At 36.4% G+C, this 21,669-nt stretch overlaps 1 protein-coding gene across 1 annotated transcript in view; it reads left to right on the top strand.

The window, feature by feature from the left end:
* Nucleotides 1–7,766: 7,766 nt before the first annotated feature.
* Nucleotides 7,767–21,669, top strand: part of OTOGL (otogelin like) — a 149,202-nt gene continuing 135,299 nt past the window's right edge. Inside the window, exons 1-6 of the mRNA XM_066368488.1 lie at nt 7,767–7,869; nt 12,798–12,895; nt 14,015–14,054; nt 15,027–15,075; nt 19,110–19,176; nt 21,448–21,546. Of these exons, the coding sequence (XP_066224585.1) occupies nt 12,817–12,895; nt 14,015–14,054; nt 15,027–15,075; nt 19,110–19,176; nt 21,448–21,546 (334 nt within the window). The 5' untranslated portion in view covers nt 7,767–7,869; nt 12,798–12,816. The remainder of the gene's footprint in view (nt 7,870–12,797; nt 12,896–14,014; nt 14,055–15,026; nt 15,076–19,109; nt 19,177–21,447; nt 21,547–21,669) is intronic.

Here is a 21,669-nt window from a genome sequence, read left to right as displayed (position 1 = left end):
AGTTCTGGGAATGAATTCTCCAAAGGCATGAATATTTTTTTGGAAGCCATTATTCAACCTATCATAGTGAGAGTCATAAAGAAGCATTGCTGATGAAACAGAGGCAGTGTAGCTCTGTAATGAGGTTGCGTCAAGAAAAGAGGGGGACATTTTTGGGGGGGCTGGTTCAATCTTGATGTGACTCTCAGATCACAGTGAAGGGCTTAGTTTCTTCTATGTTATGTTTTTATACTGATTTGTACTCGCTAAAAACCACAATGATGCCATCTCCACAATGGCAAGAGTTTTTCTGCATAAGGAGTATGGTATGAGTAGGCAATGTAAATAACACACTTACTTTATCTTCTCAAGCTAGGATCTGCTCACTAATATGAAATGAGGCTGGTGCCTTCAATCGCCACTTAATTTTTTCCAGCCTTTGCTTCTTTCCTCTCCAATGAGATCTTTCAGTCCTCCCATGTTTGTAATTCACTGGAACTGTTCTTTTTTTCCTGCTAGAATAAACTGTTTTGGTGTTTAATTTTCCTCAAAGTTGGATCCTGTATTACAATACAGATGCCCAATCCCCTCAGACTCATGAAACAGGGTGTATCGGAGGTAGGCTTGGATATCTGTGCTTCTAATACACTCCCTGGGTGATTCTTGCAAACAACAAAGTTTGAGAATCACCACTGGATTCTAAGGTAAAGCTGATAAACTTACCTTGTTAGAAGAGAAGACTAAAGAAAACCTTCCAAGAAAACTAGTGTGTTTTCATTGCAACTTTTGGGAGATAATGAAAACAATTTTGCATGTAACTCAGTAAGACTCTAATTCAAACTGGGAGCTGGAGAAAGGTCATATCAAGATAAAAGGGGAACATTTTGGGGGGCTGATCCAACCTTTATGTGACTCTCAAGTCACAGTGAAGGGCTTAGTTTCTTCTTGATTGTTTTCATACTGATATGACTCTACTGAAAACCACAATGTCCAGCGTCTCCAAAGGCAGTGTTTTTGTATCAACCTTCCCAGTTTAGGAAAGATAAAAGAAAATAAGTTGATGTTTGACACCCTAGAGTGGTTGCAGTGGCTATTGTCATAAATCAGGTGGTCAGATATCTGAGTTGGAACCTTGGCGTTACATAAAGTCATATAAACATGACTTTTAGGGATTTGAAAGATTTTTTAAAGTTTTTTCAAAAACTTGATCCAAGTGTGAGATGTTTTTATATACTTTCTTGGTAGATTTATAGTTGTCTACTTTGAATAACAGGTAAAATTAGAAGAGTTAAATTAGATAAGTAGTTGCTTATGAGTCATGGATGTGTCTATGTCACAAGTTTGCAATTCAGTTGAAAAAATTGAGAATATATAAACTAGTTACCTAGAAAATGAGCACATTATTTTTGATAGTTGGTGGTTCTGTTTTTGAGAATATAACAGATTAGACCAGTGTCCTTCAATTGCTGGCCCATAGACTGGTGTCAGTCTGTCAGAAATTTTGTCCCAGTCCATGAATTTTATGAAGATTTCTAGACCCAATGATTATAGACTCTGTAATCTTCATACAACAAAAAGGAGGTTAAGTCTTTTTTGGACCGGCACCTGTCATGATCTGGTGGTTGAAAACCACTGCGTTAGGTAATCTAAAAATTTGCCATCTATAAAATAGTTGTACATGCTGAATAAAAAAAATAAAATAGTAATGCATGTAAATAGTTATATTAGTTCACAAGGATGTGGGGATAATTACCAGAAGCCAGAAAACAAAGCAGAAATTAAACTTGGCCTTCTTTCACTTTGGGATTGGGATTTGAATTTATGGTCTGTAGTTTGAGAATCCTCAAATTGAGTAACTAACACAGAATTCCTAGCAGCAATTTGGCAGATGTAAATACAAAATCTTTTTTGGAGGAGTTCATTCTCAACCCTGGCAGTAAAGGATTCATTCTCATGGAAAATGCACAACCAGAAATGAAGCCAAAAATCAAAACGACAAAACTCATGGACCCCTCAGGTAAACCCAGGAATTAAGAGGCTCCTCATCCTCTCCCCTGTCCGTGGAATATACCTTTGATCCACCACTTCCACATTAGGGGCTCTTTCAAGGAGGTAGTCCTGAAATATTAAAGTATTGTTGAAACTTTTTAGACAGAATATGTGATTGAAACTGATTTCAGCCTCTATATAAGCTCTAAGAGTTTTTTAAGCAAGCGGGAAGCTCTATTGTTCTTGCAACTCCCTAAGACAAGTTTGTGTAGGCCCTGCCATGACGATTGCTCATGAGTGATCATTCAAGTTTCTTAAATCCTGGTGAGTCAGGATATTAGTACTGCGCATCACTTGAAGGGCTTGATCTCAGTTTGTGACTCATCTGTAATGTTTTCCATTACTCTGCACTGTTGGAAAATGCCTTGATGGTGATAATCATTGGGTTCCTAGACATTAAAAAATCTGAAAAAACAGAGGAATGGCAGCATGAGAGATCCCCTTGATCTCTCCTCTTGAACTTTCAACAATTTGAGCTATAATTCAACAAAGAATTTCCTGCTTAATGCAAAAACATGCCTGAGAGATCTGCACATTGAAATATCTAAAGTTGGGCAAGTGGGAACAAACAAGAGAGGTGAGAAATGAGAAAGGTTGAGATGAACCACAGACACACCACTGTAGCTGGAATCTGATGGAAGGGCTCAGCTTGGAGAAGGGAGAAATCTTTCTGGCCTGGTATTCCTTTCAACCAGTAGGAGCAAAAAAGTTGGTGGGCATTTCTGCAGGAGCAAGCAGTATGAGCTGTGGCTGAGCCCAGATACCTGGGCTAGGACACAACACAAGGGTATAGCCATGATTGTTGGGCAGTTGGCATTGTGGACAGAGAAACACCACCACAGAACCCTGCCACCCATAGCCTCCCAGAGCTCTCTTCTATTCACCATTGTTGTTAGTTTGCAGAGCACATTACCTGCAAACCCAAGAACCCATACTATAGAATCACTTTTTTTCTCTGAGCAAAGGATATTCTTTGTGACTAATCTTGAAGTCATGGCATAGAGGACCCCATGGATCTGAGGTTACCAATGCGGGGATAATAAAACAACAAAGAAGATTCCTGGGTTCCCCTGTACACCCCATCCCTACTCACTGTGCTACACTGACAGCAGCATCTGGTTGTGGAAGTCAGCACTGGGATCTCACAGAGTTAAAAAAATTGTGATTCAGTGCCACCTACTGGAAAATAATACAAAGGCTTCTTTATATTAATCTGCTAGAAAAGGGCCACTCATACATAGATGTCTAGACAGAGAAAGAATCCATCAAATACCATGAATAACCAAAGTAGTGAGGGAGCTCAGAAAGAAAATGAAAAATATCTAGAAGAAAACATAAAGACATGGAAATATGTAATATAATTGACAAAGAATTCAAGATTGCCATTATGAAAATATTCAATGAGATGTGTGAGAACACAGACAGGCAATTTAATAAGCTCAGAAAACAAACCAAGGAACAAAATGAGTACTTTATCAAAGCAATTGAAACTTTAAAAAAGAACAAAACAAATTCTGGAAATAAAGAAGTCAATAAACAAGGTCAAGAATGAACTAGCGAGCATAAGAAAAAGAGCAGACCAGATGAAGAAAAGAATTAGTGATAGTGAAGATAGCAATCTAGGAATGATGCAGAGGAGAAAGAGAGACTTGAGAATTTTAAATAAATTCTATAGGAACTATCTGACTCAGAAAGGCAATAAAAGAATAATAGGCATACCAGAAGAAGAAGAGAGGGAGAAGGGAACAGAGAACCTAGTCAAACAAATAGTTGATGAAAACTATCTAAACCTATGGGAAAAGCTAGATCATTGAATCCAAGAAGCAAACAGAACACATAGTTACCTCAATTCAAAAAGTTGTTCTCTAAAGCACATTGTATTAAAACTGTCAAAGTTAATGACAAAGAAAAATTCTCAAGGCAGCCTGGGAAAAGAAGAAAGTAATCTATAAAGGAAAACTTTCTTGGTTATCACTGGACTTCTCAGCAGAAACTCTACAAGCCAGAAGATAGTGGAACCAAATATTCAAACTATTGAAAGAAATTATCAGCAAAAATAATATATCCAGCAACATTATCCTTTAAATATGAAGAAGAAATAGATTTTTCCAGACATACAGAAACTAAGGGAATTTATCACTAGAAGACCTCCATAGCAGGAAATGCTCAAGGAGGTTATTCTACCTGAAATAAAGAACAATGTCACAAAACAACCAGTAATATCACCAACAAACTAACAGCATAAACAGGAATAACTTGTGATAACAAAAACATCAAAAAGAAGGTGGTAAAGTCTGAATTTCCAAAGGTGGATAGATACCTTCAAAAGTAAGAATATTTCTGTATATATGAAAATTTCTTCTTCATACACCTAATGGTATCCACACATAAAAAACCCAAAACTGAGACACAAATAACTTAAAAGAAAAAACAGAAGAAAGAACTGTAGAATATCACCAAACAAAAACAACAGAGAGAAACACAAAGAGGTGAACTTTAACTTGAAATCATTACCAACACATAAATTGTTAATGACACATAATCACATCTTTATTCAGAAACGCTAAGATAGAACTTCTGGTCAAGATTGGTACAAAGGTAAACATGGTACTCCCATCCTCCTGCATCTAAATCAAAACTAAAACTAAACTACAGAACAACTATCATTTGGAACTGCTTGAAATTTGGCTGAAGAGTAGTGCTACAACTAGGGAATTAAAGACAAAGCCATACTGACACTGGTAGGAAGAAATGGGCTAGTCCCACACCCACATGTGGACATAAGAATTGGGAGGGCTATCTTGGCTATGGAGGTCCCCCTGAGAAGCAAAGAGTCCCAGCCCCACACAGGCTCCCCAGCCCAGGGTTCTAGTGACAGGAAGAGAAGTCTCCACTACTTCTGACTGTAAAGGCCAGTGGGGATTGAACCTGAGGGAGACAGAGGTCAGCTGGAGTCCCTGGAAGTTCCTCTTAAAGGGCCTGCATGGACTTACTTGGACTCATTCCCTCTGAGCTCATTTATTCCTCTGAATAAACTGCTCTGGACAGTTAACTCATCATCCCAATACACTAAATTGCAAGTTTGATCCCCGATCAGGGTACAAACAAGAATCATCAATGAAGGCATAAATAAATGGAACAAGAAGTTGATGTTTCTCTCTTTCTTCCTGGTTCTCTAAAATCAATTAAGTATGAATAATAAAGTGGCAACAAATACATATTTATCAACATTAGATCTAAAAAACAAAATAAAAAAGGAGAACAACAACAGACTCATAGATACAGAAACCATTTTGATGGTTGCCATTGGGAAGAGATTGGGGGCATGGGTGAGAAAGATGAAGGGATTAGGAAGTTCAAACTGGTTGTGACAACAGTCATGAGGATGTAAAGTACAGCACAGGGAACATAGTTAATAATACTTTAATACTATGTATGGTGTCAGATGGGTGTGAGATTTACTAAGATTATCATGTATTTAGTAAATTTTGTAATGTCTAATCACTGAAGCATACACCTGAAACTAATACAGTAATACCTCGGTTTGTGTTGACTTTGGTTATTGTCAGTTTTGGTTTTCATTGATTTTTTTTTTCTGTGAGAAATTTGGTCTCGGTTTTCACCGGTTGCCTCGGATTTCATCGGCGTGCTCACGTGACCTCGCTGCTAATTTTGTGAAAACAAAGGGTGACCCATGCGTTCTGCTCAGTGTGGCATTGTTTCTCATTTTGTGAGCATCACCCCACGCATCTAGCCTAATAATTCCATTGCTTTCCAGTGTTTTTGTGCTTTTTTAAAAAAAATTGATTGCGAGTGCTAATACTACAACTTACAGGTAAGTGATTACTGCATAAACAATATTTGGTGTGACGTGTTTATTTTGCGTTTTTCAGTTTCAAAATGTACGTAAGATAAAATCACATGTGCTCAAATCTTCTTGTCCCTGTTAAGTGTTTCCCTTACTAATAAGTTAACCCTTTCCTTTTAGCTCCATAATGGCAACAAAGAAAGTTTCCAGAGCCAGCAGCCCTTCGAAGAAGAAGGCCAGGAACATGATGGAGTTGAAGAAGGAAATCATTGAATAATACGAGAGCAGCTTTAAGATTGCTAAAATCGGCTGCATGTACAGGAAGTCGCCATCCATGATAAGTTCCATTGTGATGAAAAAGGAAGCAATAAAGGAGGCTAATGTAGTCAAAGGCACGAATGTGCTAATGAAACAGAGATTGCAAACAATTGAAGATGTCAAACAGTTATTAATTTGGATCAATCAAAAACAGTTAGATGGTGATTCTGTTTTGGAGACCATAATATGTGAAAAGGCCAAACTGTTGTATGCTGATCTCATTAAGAAAATGCCTGGGATGAGTGCTAGTGTACTTACTGATTTTAAGGCCAGTGGAGGCTGGTTTGAAAAATTCAAGAGGCGCACTGGCATACACAGTGTTACTAGGCATGGTGAAGGTGCGAGTTTGGACAAGTCTGAGGCCGAAAAATTTGTGTTCGAATTCAAAGATTACATAGAGGCTGAAGGATTCATCCCCAACAAATCTTCAACTATGATGAAACTGGCCTCTTTTGGAAGAAAATGCCAAAGAGGACGTTCATTACATAGGAGGAAAAGGCACTGCCAGGACTTAAACCTGTCAAAGATAGGCTAACTCTTTTGTTGTGTGGTAATGTTGGTGATTGTAAAGTGAAGCCCTTACTGGTGTATCATTCAGAAACTCCTAGAGTGTTTAGCAGAAACAATGTGATTGAAAGTAAATTGTGTGTGATGTGGAGGGCAAACTGAAAGCATGGGTCATGAGGCCAATTTTCATTGAGTAGATGAATGAAGTGTTTGGCCTGCAGGTGAAAAAATACCTGCAGGATAATCGGTGGCCCCTTAAGTGCCTCCTGGTAATGGGCAGTGCTCCTGCACATCCTCCGGGTTTGGAAGACACATTGTTGGAGGCATTCAGTTTTATCACAGTGAAGTTCTTGCCCCCTAATACCACACCACTCTTCCAGCCCACAGACCAGAATGTCATTTCAAATTTCAAGAAACTGTACACAAAAGCAGTGTTTCAAAGGTGCTTTGAGGTGACATCAGATACAGAATTGTCCTTAAGAGAGTTCTGGAAAAAACATTTCAACATTCTGAACTGCATTAGCCTCACAAATAAGGCTTGGCAGGGGGTGACATCCAGGACGATGAACTCTGCCTGGAAGAAATTATAGCCAGGATGTGTGCACGAGAGAGATTTTAAGGGGTTTGAGCCTTCCCTTGATGACCCTACACAAGTGGTGCTGTCAGTTGTTGATTTGGGGAAGTCCATGGGTCTGGAGGTGAGTGGTGAGGATGTGAAGAGTTGGTGGATGACCACAGTGAAGAACTCACCACTGAAGAGCTGCAAGACCTTCACCTAGAAGTGCAGCAGACGGCAGATGAGGAAGTTGCTTCAGATGAGGAGGAAGAGACAGGGGGAATGTGCCTTCTTCAGAGATTAAGGACATCTTCTCCATGTGAAGTACAGGGGTTTGTGGAGAAAAATCACCCAGACAAAGCTGTTGCAGGCCGTGTCTGCAACTTGTTTAATGATAATGTCTTCCCCATTTTAGGCAAATCTTAAAGAAGTGGCAGAAACAGACCTCTTTGGACAGCTTTCTTGTGCGACATGGGTCCACTGACACTGAAGCTAGTTCTAGTGCCAAAAGACCAAGAAAGGAAGTGACCCCAGATAGTGCCTTGATATCTAAGGTCCTTACGGAGGGGGATTCCCCTTCCAAACAATAATATCCGCAGCTTTCTCTCCCATCCTCGCTGTCTCCCATACACCAAAAAAAGTCTTCAGAAAGGTAAATGCCATGTTAAATGTTCATTTATTCTTGTTCTTTTATATTCATTTTATATTAATTTCTTATTGTTTTTAGTATTAAACACTACTTTTACTTTCTATAAAATGTGTTTTTGGTATGTATTTTGGAGTGTCTAGAATGAATTAATTGGATTTACATTGATTCATATGGAAATAATTACCTTGATTTTTGTCGGCTTCAGATTTTGCCTATTGTTTTCAGATGGATTATCAATGAAAACCAAGGTATCACTGTATAATATTGTATGTCCACTGGACTTGAAAAATAAAAAAATAATTTAAAATAAAAAGTACAGTAACAGTAGAATTTGATTAAAAATTTAACTAGCAATACAGTGTTTATAGTTCTAGTAAACATTGGATTCTGCTATAAGAATATTTTTTTACATATATGTGTGTGTGTGTTTTGAGCACTTACATCTCCCTTTATAATAGCAAGGTTTAGAGAAATAAACAATATTTATGTTGTTAAAAAGAAAAAGCTAAGGTAGATGCCATTTGTAAATTAAATTATCAAGCAACACACCTCCTGAAAGCATAAATAGAATACTGCAAAACTATCTTATAATAAGGCAATTGAGTTTAGCATGGTTAAAACCATGTCAAAGATATAGGATTCTTTTTGCTTGCTCAGTGATAACATAAATTCTGGATAAAATCATTAAACCTAAAATGTGTTAGGTTTAGTAAAGCAAGTGAGAAATAATTGCATTTCACTAGTAGAATGTGATATGATGGGAATCCAATGTTATCTACTTTAGATTTGATCTCAATTAATGAAAAATGAGTGGTATATACATTCTCAATAATATTAATATTTCCCAAAGATGAGGAACTTCATTAAAAACACCACCCCCTTATTTTTTTTATCATTGATGTATAAACTTAAAGCTAGCATTTCTCATTCTTGCCAACTGTTTTTAATGTGGTGTGTGAGGCCAATAGGCTGTCAGGTGTCAACTTTCTAAAGATCATATTCCATGTGGGAAAATGCGCAGTGCTCTTGTAGCAGAAAGGGAACTGTTTATTGCATGCATTATGTAGTCGCCTCAGACTTCTTATGAACCTAATATCACTTCACAGGCTGATGGCTGACTCACTTTTTGTCAAAGTTCCTTTGTCAGAGGAGAATGAAATATAAAAGCTGTCAACTACATTTTGACAGTGATAATGACATGGAGCACAGTCCTAAATTCCTTTTTTGTTTGATTCTGGATCTAATCTTTCATCTAAACTCTCTGTTCTCTTATACCTATTCATGGAAGTCTACTTTGCCTATTTTCATGCAGGCTACATTTTAATGTAATGAGCTCATACTGTAGTTATTTGAAAAAAGAACTTGGATTTCTGTCATTGTTTTATTTGTCATTGTTTATTCTTCTTTATTCATTTTGTACCTATTACAAGCCCGAAGGGAGAAGACATGGAAAGATAGCATACACTAAACCTATCTAAGAAAGAATGGTCACCCTGAGAATTCCTGTTTTATTTTCCACTATTTTCTTTTTCTTTCTTTTTTTTTTTTTTGTATTTTTCCGAAGCTGGAAACGGGGAGAGACAGTCAGACAGACTTCCGCATGCACCCGACCGGGATCCACCCGGCACGCCACCAGGGGGCAACGCTCTGCCCACCAGGGGGTGATGCTCTACCCCTCCGGGGCGTCGCTCTATTGCTACCAGAGCCACTCTAGCGTCTGGGGCTGAGGCCAAGGAGCCATCCTCAGCGCCCGGGCCATCTTTGCTCCAATGGAGCCTTGCTGCAGGAGGGGAAGAAAGAGACAGAGAGGAAGGAGAGGGGGAGGAGTGGAGAAGCAGATGGGCGCTTCTCCTGTGTGCCCTGGCCGGGAATCGAACCCAGGACCCCTTGCACGCCAGGCCGACGCTCTACCACTGAGCCAACCGTCGAGGGCCTCCACTATTTTCTTTACTAGATGCATCAAGTTGTAGTTTTTAAATGCATATAGTTTAAAACAAAAAAAAAAACAGTAATAAAAATGCCAGATGATATAGCCTAGAAATGTCAATCTTAACCAGTGAAAATGGCTGCGATGCTTTCGAATAAAAAGTTTAGAGTATTTGGAATCTGAGGCAAAAAGTTCAAAGTTATTATATTTGAATTAAGTATATACTATATCTAAGTTTATATTGGAAATACTTTTCACATGGTTTTAATGTTTAGAAATAACTATGAGTATTATTAAAATATTTATTTTTGAACCATAAAATTTAACTTTGGTTTCTAGTTGGAAATTTTCCATATTTGTGCTCCTTGTAAAAAATTTTGAGTTGAAAAAAGTCAAGCAGTTACTAGATTAGAAAAAAACATTAAAGTAGAATTTATAGATTCTTCATATTTTTGGTTGACTTATGAAGCTAAGAGAAACTACTGTAAATTAAGAGAGACTTTTTAATATATATTGATTATGTACATTTCCACCCCTTCCAGAGAGTCAATAAGCAGTCTGCATAAACAAAATTCTTTCTTTCTTTATTTTTTACAGGAACAGGGAGAGAGTCAGAGAGAGGGATAGATAGGAACAGACAGGAATGGAGAGAGATGAGAAGCATCAATCATTAGTTTTTCATTGTGACACCTTAGTTGTTCATTGATTGCTTTCTCATCTCTGCCTTGACCGTGGGCCTTTAGCAGACTGAGTAACCCCTTGCTCGAGCCAGCAACCTTGGGTCCAAGCTGGTGAGCTTTTTGCTCAAGCCAGATGAGCCTGTGCTCAAGCTGGGGACCTCAGGGTCTCGAACCTGGGTCCACCGCATCCTACTTGGACGCTCTATCCACTGCGCCACCGCCTGGTCAGGCCAAAATTGTTGTCTTTAACTTCAAAATTTCTTTGGAGGAAAATTATTATTCTCCAAATTTCAACCTGAACCTTTTATTCTGTAGTCACATCTTTGTATCTGTTTTATAGTTTTCATTGTGTGTATAGTAGATATATGTTTTTAGACCAATATTTAAGATGTAACTATAAATAATTGTCTGTTTAGAATTATTTTAATTTATTATCTAATTAGTATGAATGATGACTAATAACCATCTTATATATATTTATTAATCACATACTATACTTAAATTATTTGAAGTAATCTATCAAAATTATAAAATGAATGTGCATATATGTTATGTGTGTACATATGCACATAGCTACTTATAATTTTAGTAATGTTTGTGTGTGTCTTCATGCTTAAAACATTAATTTATAGGGAAACATATCCCCTTGCCTCATGGAATTAGCAATCATGTAAGCAGTGGAAAGTGATTAAGATCATATAGACGCAGGGGTAGTCAACCTTTTTATTCCTACCATCCACTTTTGTATCTCTGTTAGTAGTAAAATTTTCTAACCGCCCACTGGTTCCACAGTAATGGTGATTTATAAAGTAGGGAAGTAACTTTACTTTATAAAATTTATAAAGCAGAGTTACAGCAAATTAAAGCATATAATAATAATTACTTTTCAAGTACTTTATGTTGGATTTTCATTAAATTTGGCAGAATAAATCTTTATAAAACAACTTACTATAGTTAAATCTATCTTTTTATTTATACTTTGGTTGCTCCGCTACCACCCACCATGAAAGCTGGAACGCCAACTAGTGGGCAGTAGGGACCAGGTTGACTACCACTGATATAGAGCAACATGGGTGAGGGGGGAGTTATTTGGGGGGGGGCACACTAGAATCTATGTAAATTCAAGAAATTAAAATAAAATAAATCATATAGAGCAAGATAAAACAATCATCAAATTTGGGGCACAGATAAGGAATTGTTTATGTAATAGATATTGGGAATACAATAATAAGAACTTCACAGAAAAGATTGGGAAGTCATTGCAGAAGAAATGTCTGAATGCAAGATGTTAAGAACTGGTGAGCTTTTATTGTCTTACAAGTTTGTTCCTCTGTAGTTAGACATTCCTTACTGCTGTGTTTCTTTAAATGAGTCTGATAATAATGCAGGTAATTCCATGGGGTCTGCTATAGCAAATGTGTATCCATTAGAAAGCATGACTTTCATTCACTTAAGGTGCTTAGATCACCTCTATGGAGTTCCTTATGCAATATTCAAGCTGTCCTCTGATGCCAATCTAAGTGGTCGGTCGCTTTCAGAGAAAAATGTTATTACTACAGGATTATGAAGATCTTCATTGTTGTCTAATTAGATACTTGTTAGAGAGGATGGGAAAATGAGGTGCAAAGAAAAGTCTTTCAGGAGTAGATGATTTACTTCATTTTCTTTTTAAAGTCAAATATTAGAATATCATCTTTGTGTGTTATTTTCTACATTTGTTGCAGAATGTTTAATAGAAATATCTGTGGGAACATAAATATATCAATTTAAACTACACTGTAATGGGACTTCAGTTGAAAATATATGCACATAATTTTAGTTTTACTTTTCAATCTTAAAGAAAAATTTATGAGAACTTCCAGACACTATAGGAATGATTGATAAAATTTTATTTCACTTAAAAAAAGACAGTAATTATTTTATGAATAAAACAGAATAGATAAACAAATTAGAATAATGATGATTTCAAATGACATCAGGAGTTAACAGGTTTTTTTTATCATATGTTATTTTGATGTTGCTGTCTTTACAAGTGATAAAAGGCTAATATAGGCTAAAAAGGCGTATGATGTGCAGGATCGGGGTGGGGTGTAACTAATACCGGCTCAGGTAAGAGGCTGCCATGCATTACTAATGAGAGGCTCAGCCAAAAGGTTGCCTGCAATTTCTAAAGCTTCAGATGCTGTATGTAGTTAGCAAGACAGGAATTCCTTTATGAATTACTTTATTACAAAGTTGTATTTTTAAGAATTTGACCACTCTACATATACACATCCTTCTAAGATGCCATCATAGTAAAGACCAACAATTTGGTTACATTTCAGGGAGAAATTCTACACTGAAATGAACATTGTGAAAAAACTCAATTTAATGATACCTTGGAGTATATTCTTGCTTCATATACTGCTCTTTTCATTACAAGGTAAGAACTCATATAAAAATTTACCTTATGTTATATTTTATTCTTTGTTGCAAATGATAGGAATAGTTTCTACTTATACTGTAAAGCACTTATTTTGAAGTCATTAGAGTAGATATATGTATATTAAATTACAATCAGATCATCTTTTTGAAAATTCTTAATAGTGTAGATTATTTGGGACTTTAAATCTTTTTGTCTTTTTTTAAATGCTAAAATCATGCTTTTATATTATACAATTGTAATAAAAGGTCTGATTCTAACTTTTCTAAAAATGAATTTAAGATATATGTCTCTATAATTTAACCATTTAAAATTTTATAATAACTGAAAAGAAACCCAGTATGAAAACTTACCTCACGCCAGCCTGAAGAATAGGAAAAAGAGGTCTTAAGAAGGACTTCAACATTTGGTGCTAAGAACTGGTTTTCAATTATTTTATAGCAATTTTATTTACAAATTAATTTTTATAAAAGTTTTTATAGGGAAAGCCTTTATTTACAATCAATTTTAATTTCTTATCTCTGAAAAAAGCTGTAGATTTTGGAGCTTGTAGAAGAAGGAGAAATTACTAAAATATTAAAGACTAGTGAGGTCATAGATTTTATATTCAAATCCTAGGAGTGACTAAAACTCCTGGGACAAAATGTACACCTGAAATATATAATTTTATTAACCAATGTCACCCTAATAAATTCAATGAAAAAAATGCAAAAAATGTCATAGAACATAGAGAGCTGCAGTGGGTTTTGGAGATGAACTTGTCTAATATTGTTTTGTGATGTAAATGGTAGCTTGCTTAAATTTGGCATCAACTTGGTGGTAGGACCAAGACTAAAACTTGGACCTCTGGACTCTAAGTCTAGTACTTTTTCTTCCGTATTATGTCTCTGTGTAAATCTAGGTACACTGCTTCTTTCTGAATTACCAGTCATTCTGATGTTCACAGAAATTTGCTGGTCAAATATTTTAGAAAATGTAAAATAACTAACAGTAACATTCAGTTTAACTTTTAGAATTGAGATTAAAATAGTCTGTTTAATAAGCAGAACATGTGACCAAGATATTTGTATAATTTTTAAATTCATATATATATATATATATATTTATCTTCTCTGGCAGGATATATTTGTGCATCCTCCATCTTGACGGAAACATCAAAGTAAGTATTTCTGGTTCTTTATGGTCTTCTAAAATATAAAATTAATACAAATGAACAAATTTAAATAGATAACTATATCTGTTATGCAAAAAATAAACAAGAACATTTTACAAAATAAAGACATTATGAGTAGTTCTATAAAACATATCCATAAATTAAAAATTATCCAACATTCAGTTTCTTTTTTGTGAAGCAAAAATGTTTCAATTTCTTTTCATAAGAAGAATTCTAGGTGGTGTCCAAAGACTGTAGATATTAAGGAGATATTACTTTTACTTCAAAGATTCGTAAAGATGTTATACTCAATAATGTCTCCTTTTATATTATTATTGGCAATGTACATTGCTGGTTATAAATGTGTTGTATCTTAACATAGAGTAAAACAATTTTTAAGATTAAAAAGAAAAAAGTGAACTAACACAAAATAATTAAAATCATTCTTTGGACTAAACTGATCTGATTAATGAAAAGGAGAAGTTTATTCCCCCCTGATTTTGATAAAACACATTATGATGTGCTTATTCACATTAATACTATTCTTTCTGCCTTTAATAACATGGTAAAGGAGTAAGTTAAGTATATGTTTGATAATAGTAAATGTGCTCTTGGTGAATACTTATCTCACCAATTTTATGAAGTCACGTGGAGAAAAAGAAATCATATGTGTTGGTGTTAAAATATTATACTATTTTGTTTATTTCTCTAGCTTGAAGTTTCTTCCTAAAATTCAGTTTACATCAGAGACTGAAGAGATTTGGGGACACTCCCAAATTTTGTAAAATGAGACAGCACCACCACCCAAATCTAACCCTTCCAGAAGGGGGAGGGGGACCTTTTAAATGTTAAACCAAGAAAGACCTCTTTGATAAAGTGATGGAAATCAGGAGGAAAACACCAGCCCTCTCTTGGGAAAGGCTTGTTCAGGTTGCCTTGGGGCCTTTGACTATACAAGTTCTTTTTGTTTTCTTCCAGAAACGGATTTAATGAAAATCGACAGAAAAGAGCTCTTTTAGCAGCACAGGTAGGTTATGCCTCAGATGGAGAGAGAGGCAGAGAAATAATCCATTCTGCTTTGGGACTCTGCTGTCACTTCAACAAAGAGACCTTTGTGGAGGGGAATGAAATCCTAAAAACAAGACAGGAAGGAGGAGGAAGAGGCAAAGTAACTTCTCTCTACTGCTTTTCTGCAACCCTCAAACTCATGCCTAGTTCACGTTTACTTGTTTATGGTCAGATGCTTTTTTGCTGTTCACCTCAGTTAGGCGCACAGCATTTGTGGGAGATTCAATGTCATCTCCTTGCCAAAAAATTTACATAGGTTTAAAAGTTGAGCCCAATATTAGTTAGAACAATGACAACAGAACAAATACAAGCAAACAGGACAGAGAAAACTGTAAATGATCTGAGTTAAATACCACAAAAGGTCATCAGAGGTGTCCTGATGCCCTGACAAACAGCTTTTATATTGTCTGATATCTAAATTACAGGCACTGTTGGTACCTTTATTTTATGAGAGGTACCCTTTATTTTATGAGAGGAGGGGTAGCAGTGAACTTGAGGATGTCTTTTTGCCTCAGTCCTTTTCTATAATGGGTATTGGATAATAGAATTGCAATATCTTCAAACTATGGTTAAATGTTCAAATGAGTGGGTTTAAAAAACATTGTAGATGATGGATAGCAAACTAGAGAATCCTAATTTAAGGCACTTTTTTGGGAAAGTAGTATGATTTGAGTATTTAGATAGCAAACTGCATATATATTCAAGGAGGCCTATGTCAAATGCTGAAATGCAGCAATGTTTTGCTAGCATTTCCAGGAAATGCCTGAATTTTTATATTTTTTGGTATTAAAGAGAATTAAAGACAAATATGACATGCTGTTGTGACAATTTAGAAAACCACTATTTTTTTTTAATCGAGTGATTTTTTTTTGTATTAAAATAGAACAAGAATTATCTATGGAAATGAAATAGTTTCTTTTTCCTTATGAAGAGTGTTTTGTGTACTTAGTACTTAAGTATAATGTGAAGTGGTTAAAATGATTTCTCTCTGAGAAATTTTAAGTATATGTTTGCCAGTAGACCATATTAACTGCAAAAAAACATCATCTTGACTCAGTAGAAAATCCAATGTTGAGAAATGTTGAGAAAAACTGCTTCTAATGAACTCACTAGATTGAAGAGCCTGTGAGATATAACCTATGGTTGTCACATGAAGTAACTATTGATGGGGTTATAATACTATTGTCCATATAGATGTTTTTAGAATTTGTATAGTTTACTCCAAAGGAGTTACATTAGTACCTCCTTTTTGTTAGTAAGTTAGAAACTCACCTTATTTTGATTTCCCTTTAGAGAGAAAGAACAGTAAGCCCTTTTATTTCCTGTAGCTAACAAACATGCATCAGAATTATTTAATATTTGAACAAATTTTAAAGGAATAAATGTTAAAGAAGGACAATGAATTCATAATTATGCATTGCACTGTTTAGGCCTAAAATTTCATGTGTTGTAAGGCCCTCCTTGTCCGCAGATTTACTCCTCTGCTCTAGCAAGACAGAATGCTGATGGATAGAATCTGTTCAAGCAAGGATTTAGAAATATGTTGGCAATGAGATGAACAATGAGCAAAGGAAAGGTAGACAGAGACTCCTCTCAATGGTGTATTTGTTTGCTATGGTGATTTCTCATCTAAAGACTGCATTTCTCTGTGCTTCTCACCCTCCTGGGGAGATGTAATCAGCCAGAAGGAAGAATGAGCTATTCTTTTTTTTTATGACTATGTGAATATCTGCACCCATTGCTTGATTTTTTTTTCCATTCATATTACACTTACAGATTCTCTTTCTGAAAGCAGGGGCTGGGACTGAGACCTAGACTCAGGTGCAGGTAATTTATTTAGGAAGTGTACAGAGAAAGAGAGAGAAGTAAGTCTAGGGAGGAGAAAATTCAATACTGCTGTGTTAATGAGGGGCTTCTGGTGTTTGTTGATGACGTACGAGAGATCATACTAGAGATATAAACATGAATAGCAGAGCTTGTTATGTAGAAGTTCAATGTCTAGTGGAGGCCTGTAAAAAAGTCATTTCTATGTGACTTGTTCATTAATTCTAAGGCATCATCAATTATTTGCCATTATTTTTATGACACAAAAAGTAAAAGTACTCCCAATTGGAAATATTGAAATACCATTCTGAATTCAGGTCTGCTTAAAAACTGAAAACTTTGCATTATGTCCTACCATTGTTGAAATGTTGTGGGATGATGCGTGGAACGCTGTGATAACCAGGAAACTGGTGTTCTAGGTAGTGACACCCCGTCATGCTAGGTAATGAGAGGATAGGAAGCAAAAAACAAGTTATATATTCTTGCCTTGGTCTAGTGTTGTCCAGTGTATTCAGTTTTTGTCTAATAACACAAATAGGTAACATGTTTATAACTCTTGTTATGTGCTTGGCACTTCTTGGTACTTTACTTATCCCATCTTACTTAATTCTCATAATTCTGTGAGGCAGCAACTCTTACTCATTTTATAGACTGGGAAATTGAAGCTGAGCAGGTTAAATAATTTATTCAAGTTATAAGCCTGTATGAGGCAGAGTGGAAGTCACTATACATTTTAGGGAGCTTCAGAAATAATTCATTGGTGCCTAAGAAGATTTTGGTGCTCAGTAATATTGGAGGTTTTGTTAGATCTAGGCAGCTGGAAAAAGAAATCTGAAGAGAGAATAATACTTGCTTTATTGCGGGTAATCAAAATCTCAGCCTATTCTGAGTCTGACTTAGTTTGAAGAGAAAAGCAAGTGCCAAATTGGGAGATTAAATAGTGAGGATGAAACCCTGTGGCAATGAAAGCAGGAAATAATGAACTTGGAACAATGGTGCGGGCCAAGTTTAGAAACAAGTCTTATTGGTGGTGAGTGTGGGAGTTTATTTAACTGGCATGGGTCAAGTTTGCCTGTTAAAAGAAAAAGACGGTTGTTGGGAAATGCCAAGATAAAACTTAACATGTATAGGAAGGAGACCAAAATGTGTGGAGAAAGGATTTTGTACCCGAAATCGTACTCCCTGTCACTCTTTCTTTCTATCCTTTACCCTTCCAGGTTTTTCTAACATCCTCTAGTACTTAATTTGACAACTCTGTGGCAAGTTTTTGCAGTGTGTATTCTGTGAACATAAAATTGCTACTGGAATATACATTGCTGTATACCATATACTACCATGGCTTTGAGTTGGAATATAAATCTTAATTGATTAGTTTTAGTAAGCCACAATTATTTGCTACTAATCCATATTGACCTCTAAAAGTCTTAAGGTTTTATCAGAGTTGCTTAAATGAGCATAAATCTTTCTTGGATGATTTTCTGTGTGTGAAGTACTATGGTGGAATCTCTACATACACTGCTTCATTTATTGTTATGACTACACAATGAAGCAAGCAGCATTGTTTCTATTTTATAGACAAGTAAAAGGAAGCCTTCAAGGTTGAGAAACTTACTTAAGAGTAAGTTGTGACAGAATTAGGACTCTTATCCAGGTCTGTCTGCTTCACTAATTCATGCTCTTAACAACTACCTTAAAGTGCCTGGGTGTCTATAAAAATATCTATAAATGTTTATAAACTTTAAAGTGTTAGCTCTTTGAAGAGATGGTGACATCCTTACACTGCAGCAACTTCTGTGGATGGGGTTTGCCTAGATAGGTCTGCAGGCAGTGGGAAAATCATTGTTGGTTCATTGGCCTCATACATTTCCTCCAGCCCCATCCACACTTGGAAGTATCAGAGAACTGCCACGGCTGGACTCTTTTCTAAAGAGGGAAAGGAGGCAGAAGAACTGAGGTCAGATAGTATCAAGAACTTGTCAAAGTCATGTCTGAGGCTTAACCACAACCCCAGAGGAGCCCTTTCTGCCCACCAAGGTAGCTTCAATAATCCAAGGAAATAGAAATTTAATACCTTATAAGTTCCATATTTTTATCTATGTTTCAGATTATCTAATTTGCCTCTTTGGCATTAAATAATCTAATTCTCTTGAATTCTTATTTCTTTCAAAGTTTGAAGCAACATCTCCAAGATACTTCTTCCATGAAGCTATTAATTGGGGTGACAGCAAAATAAAAGGTTAGTGCTACATCTATGTTTTGTATATGCTTTCTCAAAAGACTCCTTTTGGGGGCTATTTTGAACCAACTCTTTATTATTTCCATATCATCCAAGAAAGAGATGGAGGCAGCATGGTAATAGCACTTAGTAATAGTTTAGGATAATTTCATGTTTGGGAACAGCAAGGTTAAACTCTCAGACAAGGATGATAACTACAGGACCAGGAAAGATATTGGGTATCAGAAACTTCTTTTCCAAAGGAATTACTTGCTCCTTGATTTACTTTGCCATCCTATTCTTGCTCAGCAACTTCCCATTTTCATTAAGCAGAATGCTGTTGGCAGTTTGAAATTTAATTTGTTTTCCATTGCATTTAAAATAACAAGGATTTTGGTTTTGGCTTGATATTCATTTTTAGTGAATAAACAGGACTGTGAATACTTCTTTGAAGGAGATACATTTGTTTATCTAAATATTAAGACATTTATTCATTTTAAGAATTCAAGATTGTAATATAAGATAAAATTTAAAGATAGTGTTGCCCCTAATGCATAAAAGACTACGCTTAAATTTATGAAAAATGTGGCCCAGGCTGGTTGACTCAGTGGAAGAGCATTGGCCTGGCATGTGGATGTACTGTGATTGATTCCCGGTCAGGGCACACAGGAGAAGTGACCATCTCATTCTCTACTCCTCCCCCTTCTCTTACTCTCCATCCTCTCTCTCTTCCTCTCCCTCTCTCCCTCAGGCAGCCATGGCTTGATTGACTTGAGCAAGTAGGGCCGAGGTGCTGGCCCCAGAAGGGCAGAGCATCATCCTATATGTGGGCTTGCTGGGTAGATCCCAGTCCGGGCGCATGTGGGAGTCTCTCTCTCTCTGCCTCCTCTGCTCTCAATTTAAAAAATTATGAAAAATGCTTTTACTTATATTTATGATCAAATTTGAAACAGCCTGTTTTTTCTTCAGTTAAGATACACGACTTCCCTGGCAGGTTGGCTCAGCAGAAAGAGTGTCGGCTTGGAATGCGGAAGTCCCAGATTTGATCCCCAGTCAGGGCACACATGAGAAGAAACCATCTATTTCTCTTCTTCTCCCTCTCCCCCTTCTCTCCCTCTTCCCCTCTCACAGCCTGTGGCTCGATTGGTTCGAGCTTTAGACCTGGACACTGAGGAGCTACTGAAAGATTGACTCAAGCATTGGTTCCCACAGGGGTTGCTGGGTGGATCCTGGTCAGGTGTATGCAGGAGTATGTCTAGCTCCCCTTCTTTCACTTAAAAAGAAAAAAAAAGATACACTACTTATAGAGTTGTCTGTGTTCAAGTGTAAATAGAAACCTTAGATCAATTGATCTTAATATGGAAGAATAATAGGGTTCCCTAATTCTTGCCGTGGGCAGCATTATGGTTAAATTACTGCAGTTAGATAAATGCTTTCAGGACCTTAACATATTCCAGAAAGGCACAGTCTCTAGTAATACATTATAATGACTCAAAGATGTCCTCTAGTTCTCTTGATGTGTTACTTAAGTGCTTCTTGCTTGAGTTTTGCCAGTTGCCTCCGTCCTCTCCTTATTAGAGAAAAAATTTTCACTGTGATTCATTTGTGTTTTTAAAACTCGCCCAGGAGCTCATAGTTTCTTGCTTCCTCTTTTCAACATAATCCTTTGGGGCAATTTTTCTTTTCATGAAAGAAAAATATATTTTTGGTGGCCAGCAGTGATTTTGGCTTCTGCTTCATTAAAACTAAATATAGGTCAGAAACAAAATGCATCATTTGTAATTAAACCCGAGGATTAATATACAAACTTTAAATGAGATTTTTCATTATTCTCTTTAAAAATGGGAATTTCCTTTTGAGTTTTATACTTTGCCTGATCCTATTCTTTAATATAGCACTTGCTCTTGGGGAAGGACCCCATTCATTGGACATGTAGCCAGTGCCAAACTCCATCAACAGAATCATCTGCAGCTTATGTGTTTCTGGTTCTCATCATCTGGGACAGGGATTCCTTACATGGGAACTTGACCTTTCAGTCGTTTGAAGGAAGCTAACCTTTGCTCTCAGGGTAGCTGGAGATGTGAAAGGCCGCCTTTCTTGTATCACAGCACACATAATGAAATGAACTAGATAAAGACTTGACGGGCTTAATTCCTTAGCTCATCAAGGCAAGAAGCCCAGGGTTCTGTTTGAGTTAATAGTGGTCACAGTTAGTCCATGCTAAATCTTGACATATTGTGTTTATAAGAACTGATGCATGCCAGGAGATAACTTATTTCTTTGCCCTTCCAGGTTCTTGTCCTCATGAATGCCTTAACGGAGCTTTCTGTTCTAACTCTGGTACATGTGACTGCCAAATATTTCAGGCACTTGGGACACGGTGCCAAATTGGTAAGTTTCAGGGACACTTATGAGAGAATTATGAGATGCTCAAGAAAACATTAAGGCATAATTTGCTATATTAGGGTTCATCTATTGGGAGTTGGAACAATCATAAAGTATATTAACTTGAGT

The sequence above is a fragment of the Saccopteryx leptura genome, chromosome 2, assembly GCF_036850995.1.
Source record: "Saccopteryx leptura isolate mSacLep1 chromosome 2, mSacLep1_pri_phased_curated, whole genome shotgun sequence".
NCBI lineage: Eukaryota > Metazoa > Chordata > Mammalia > Chiroptera > Emballonuridae > Saccopteryx > Saccopteryx leptura.
This window is presented reverse-complemented; position numbering and strand designations above follow the sequence as displayed.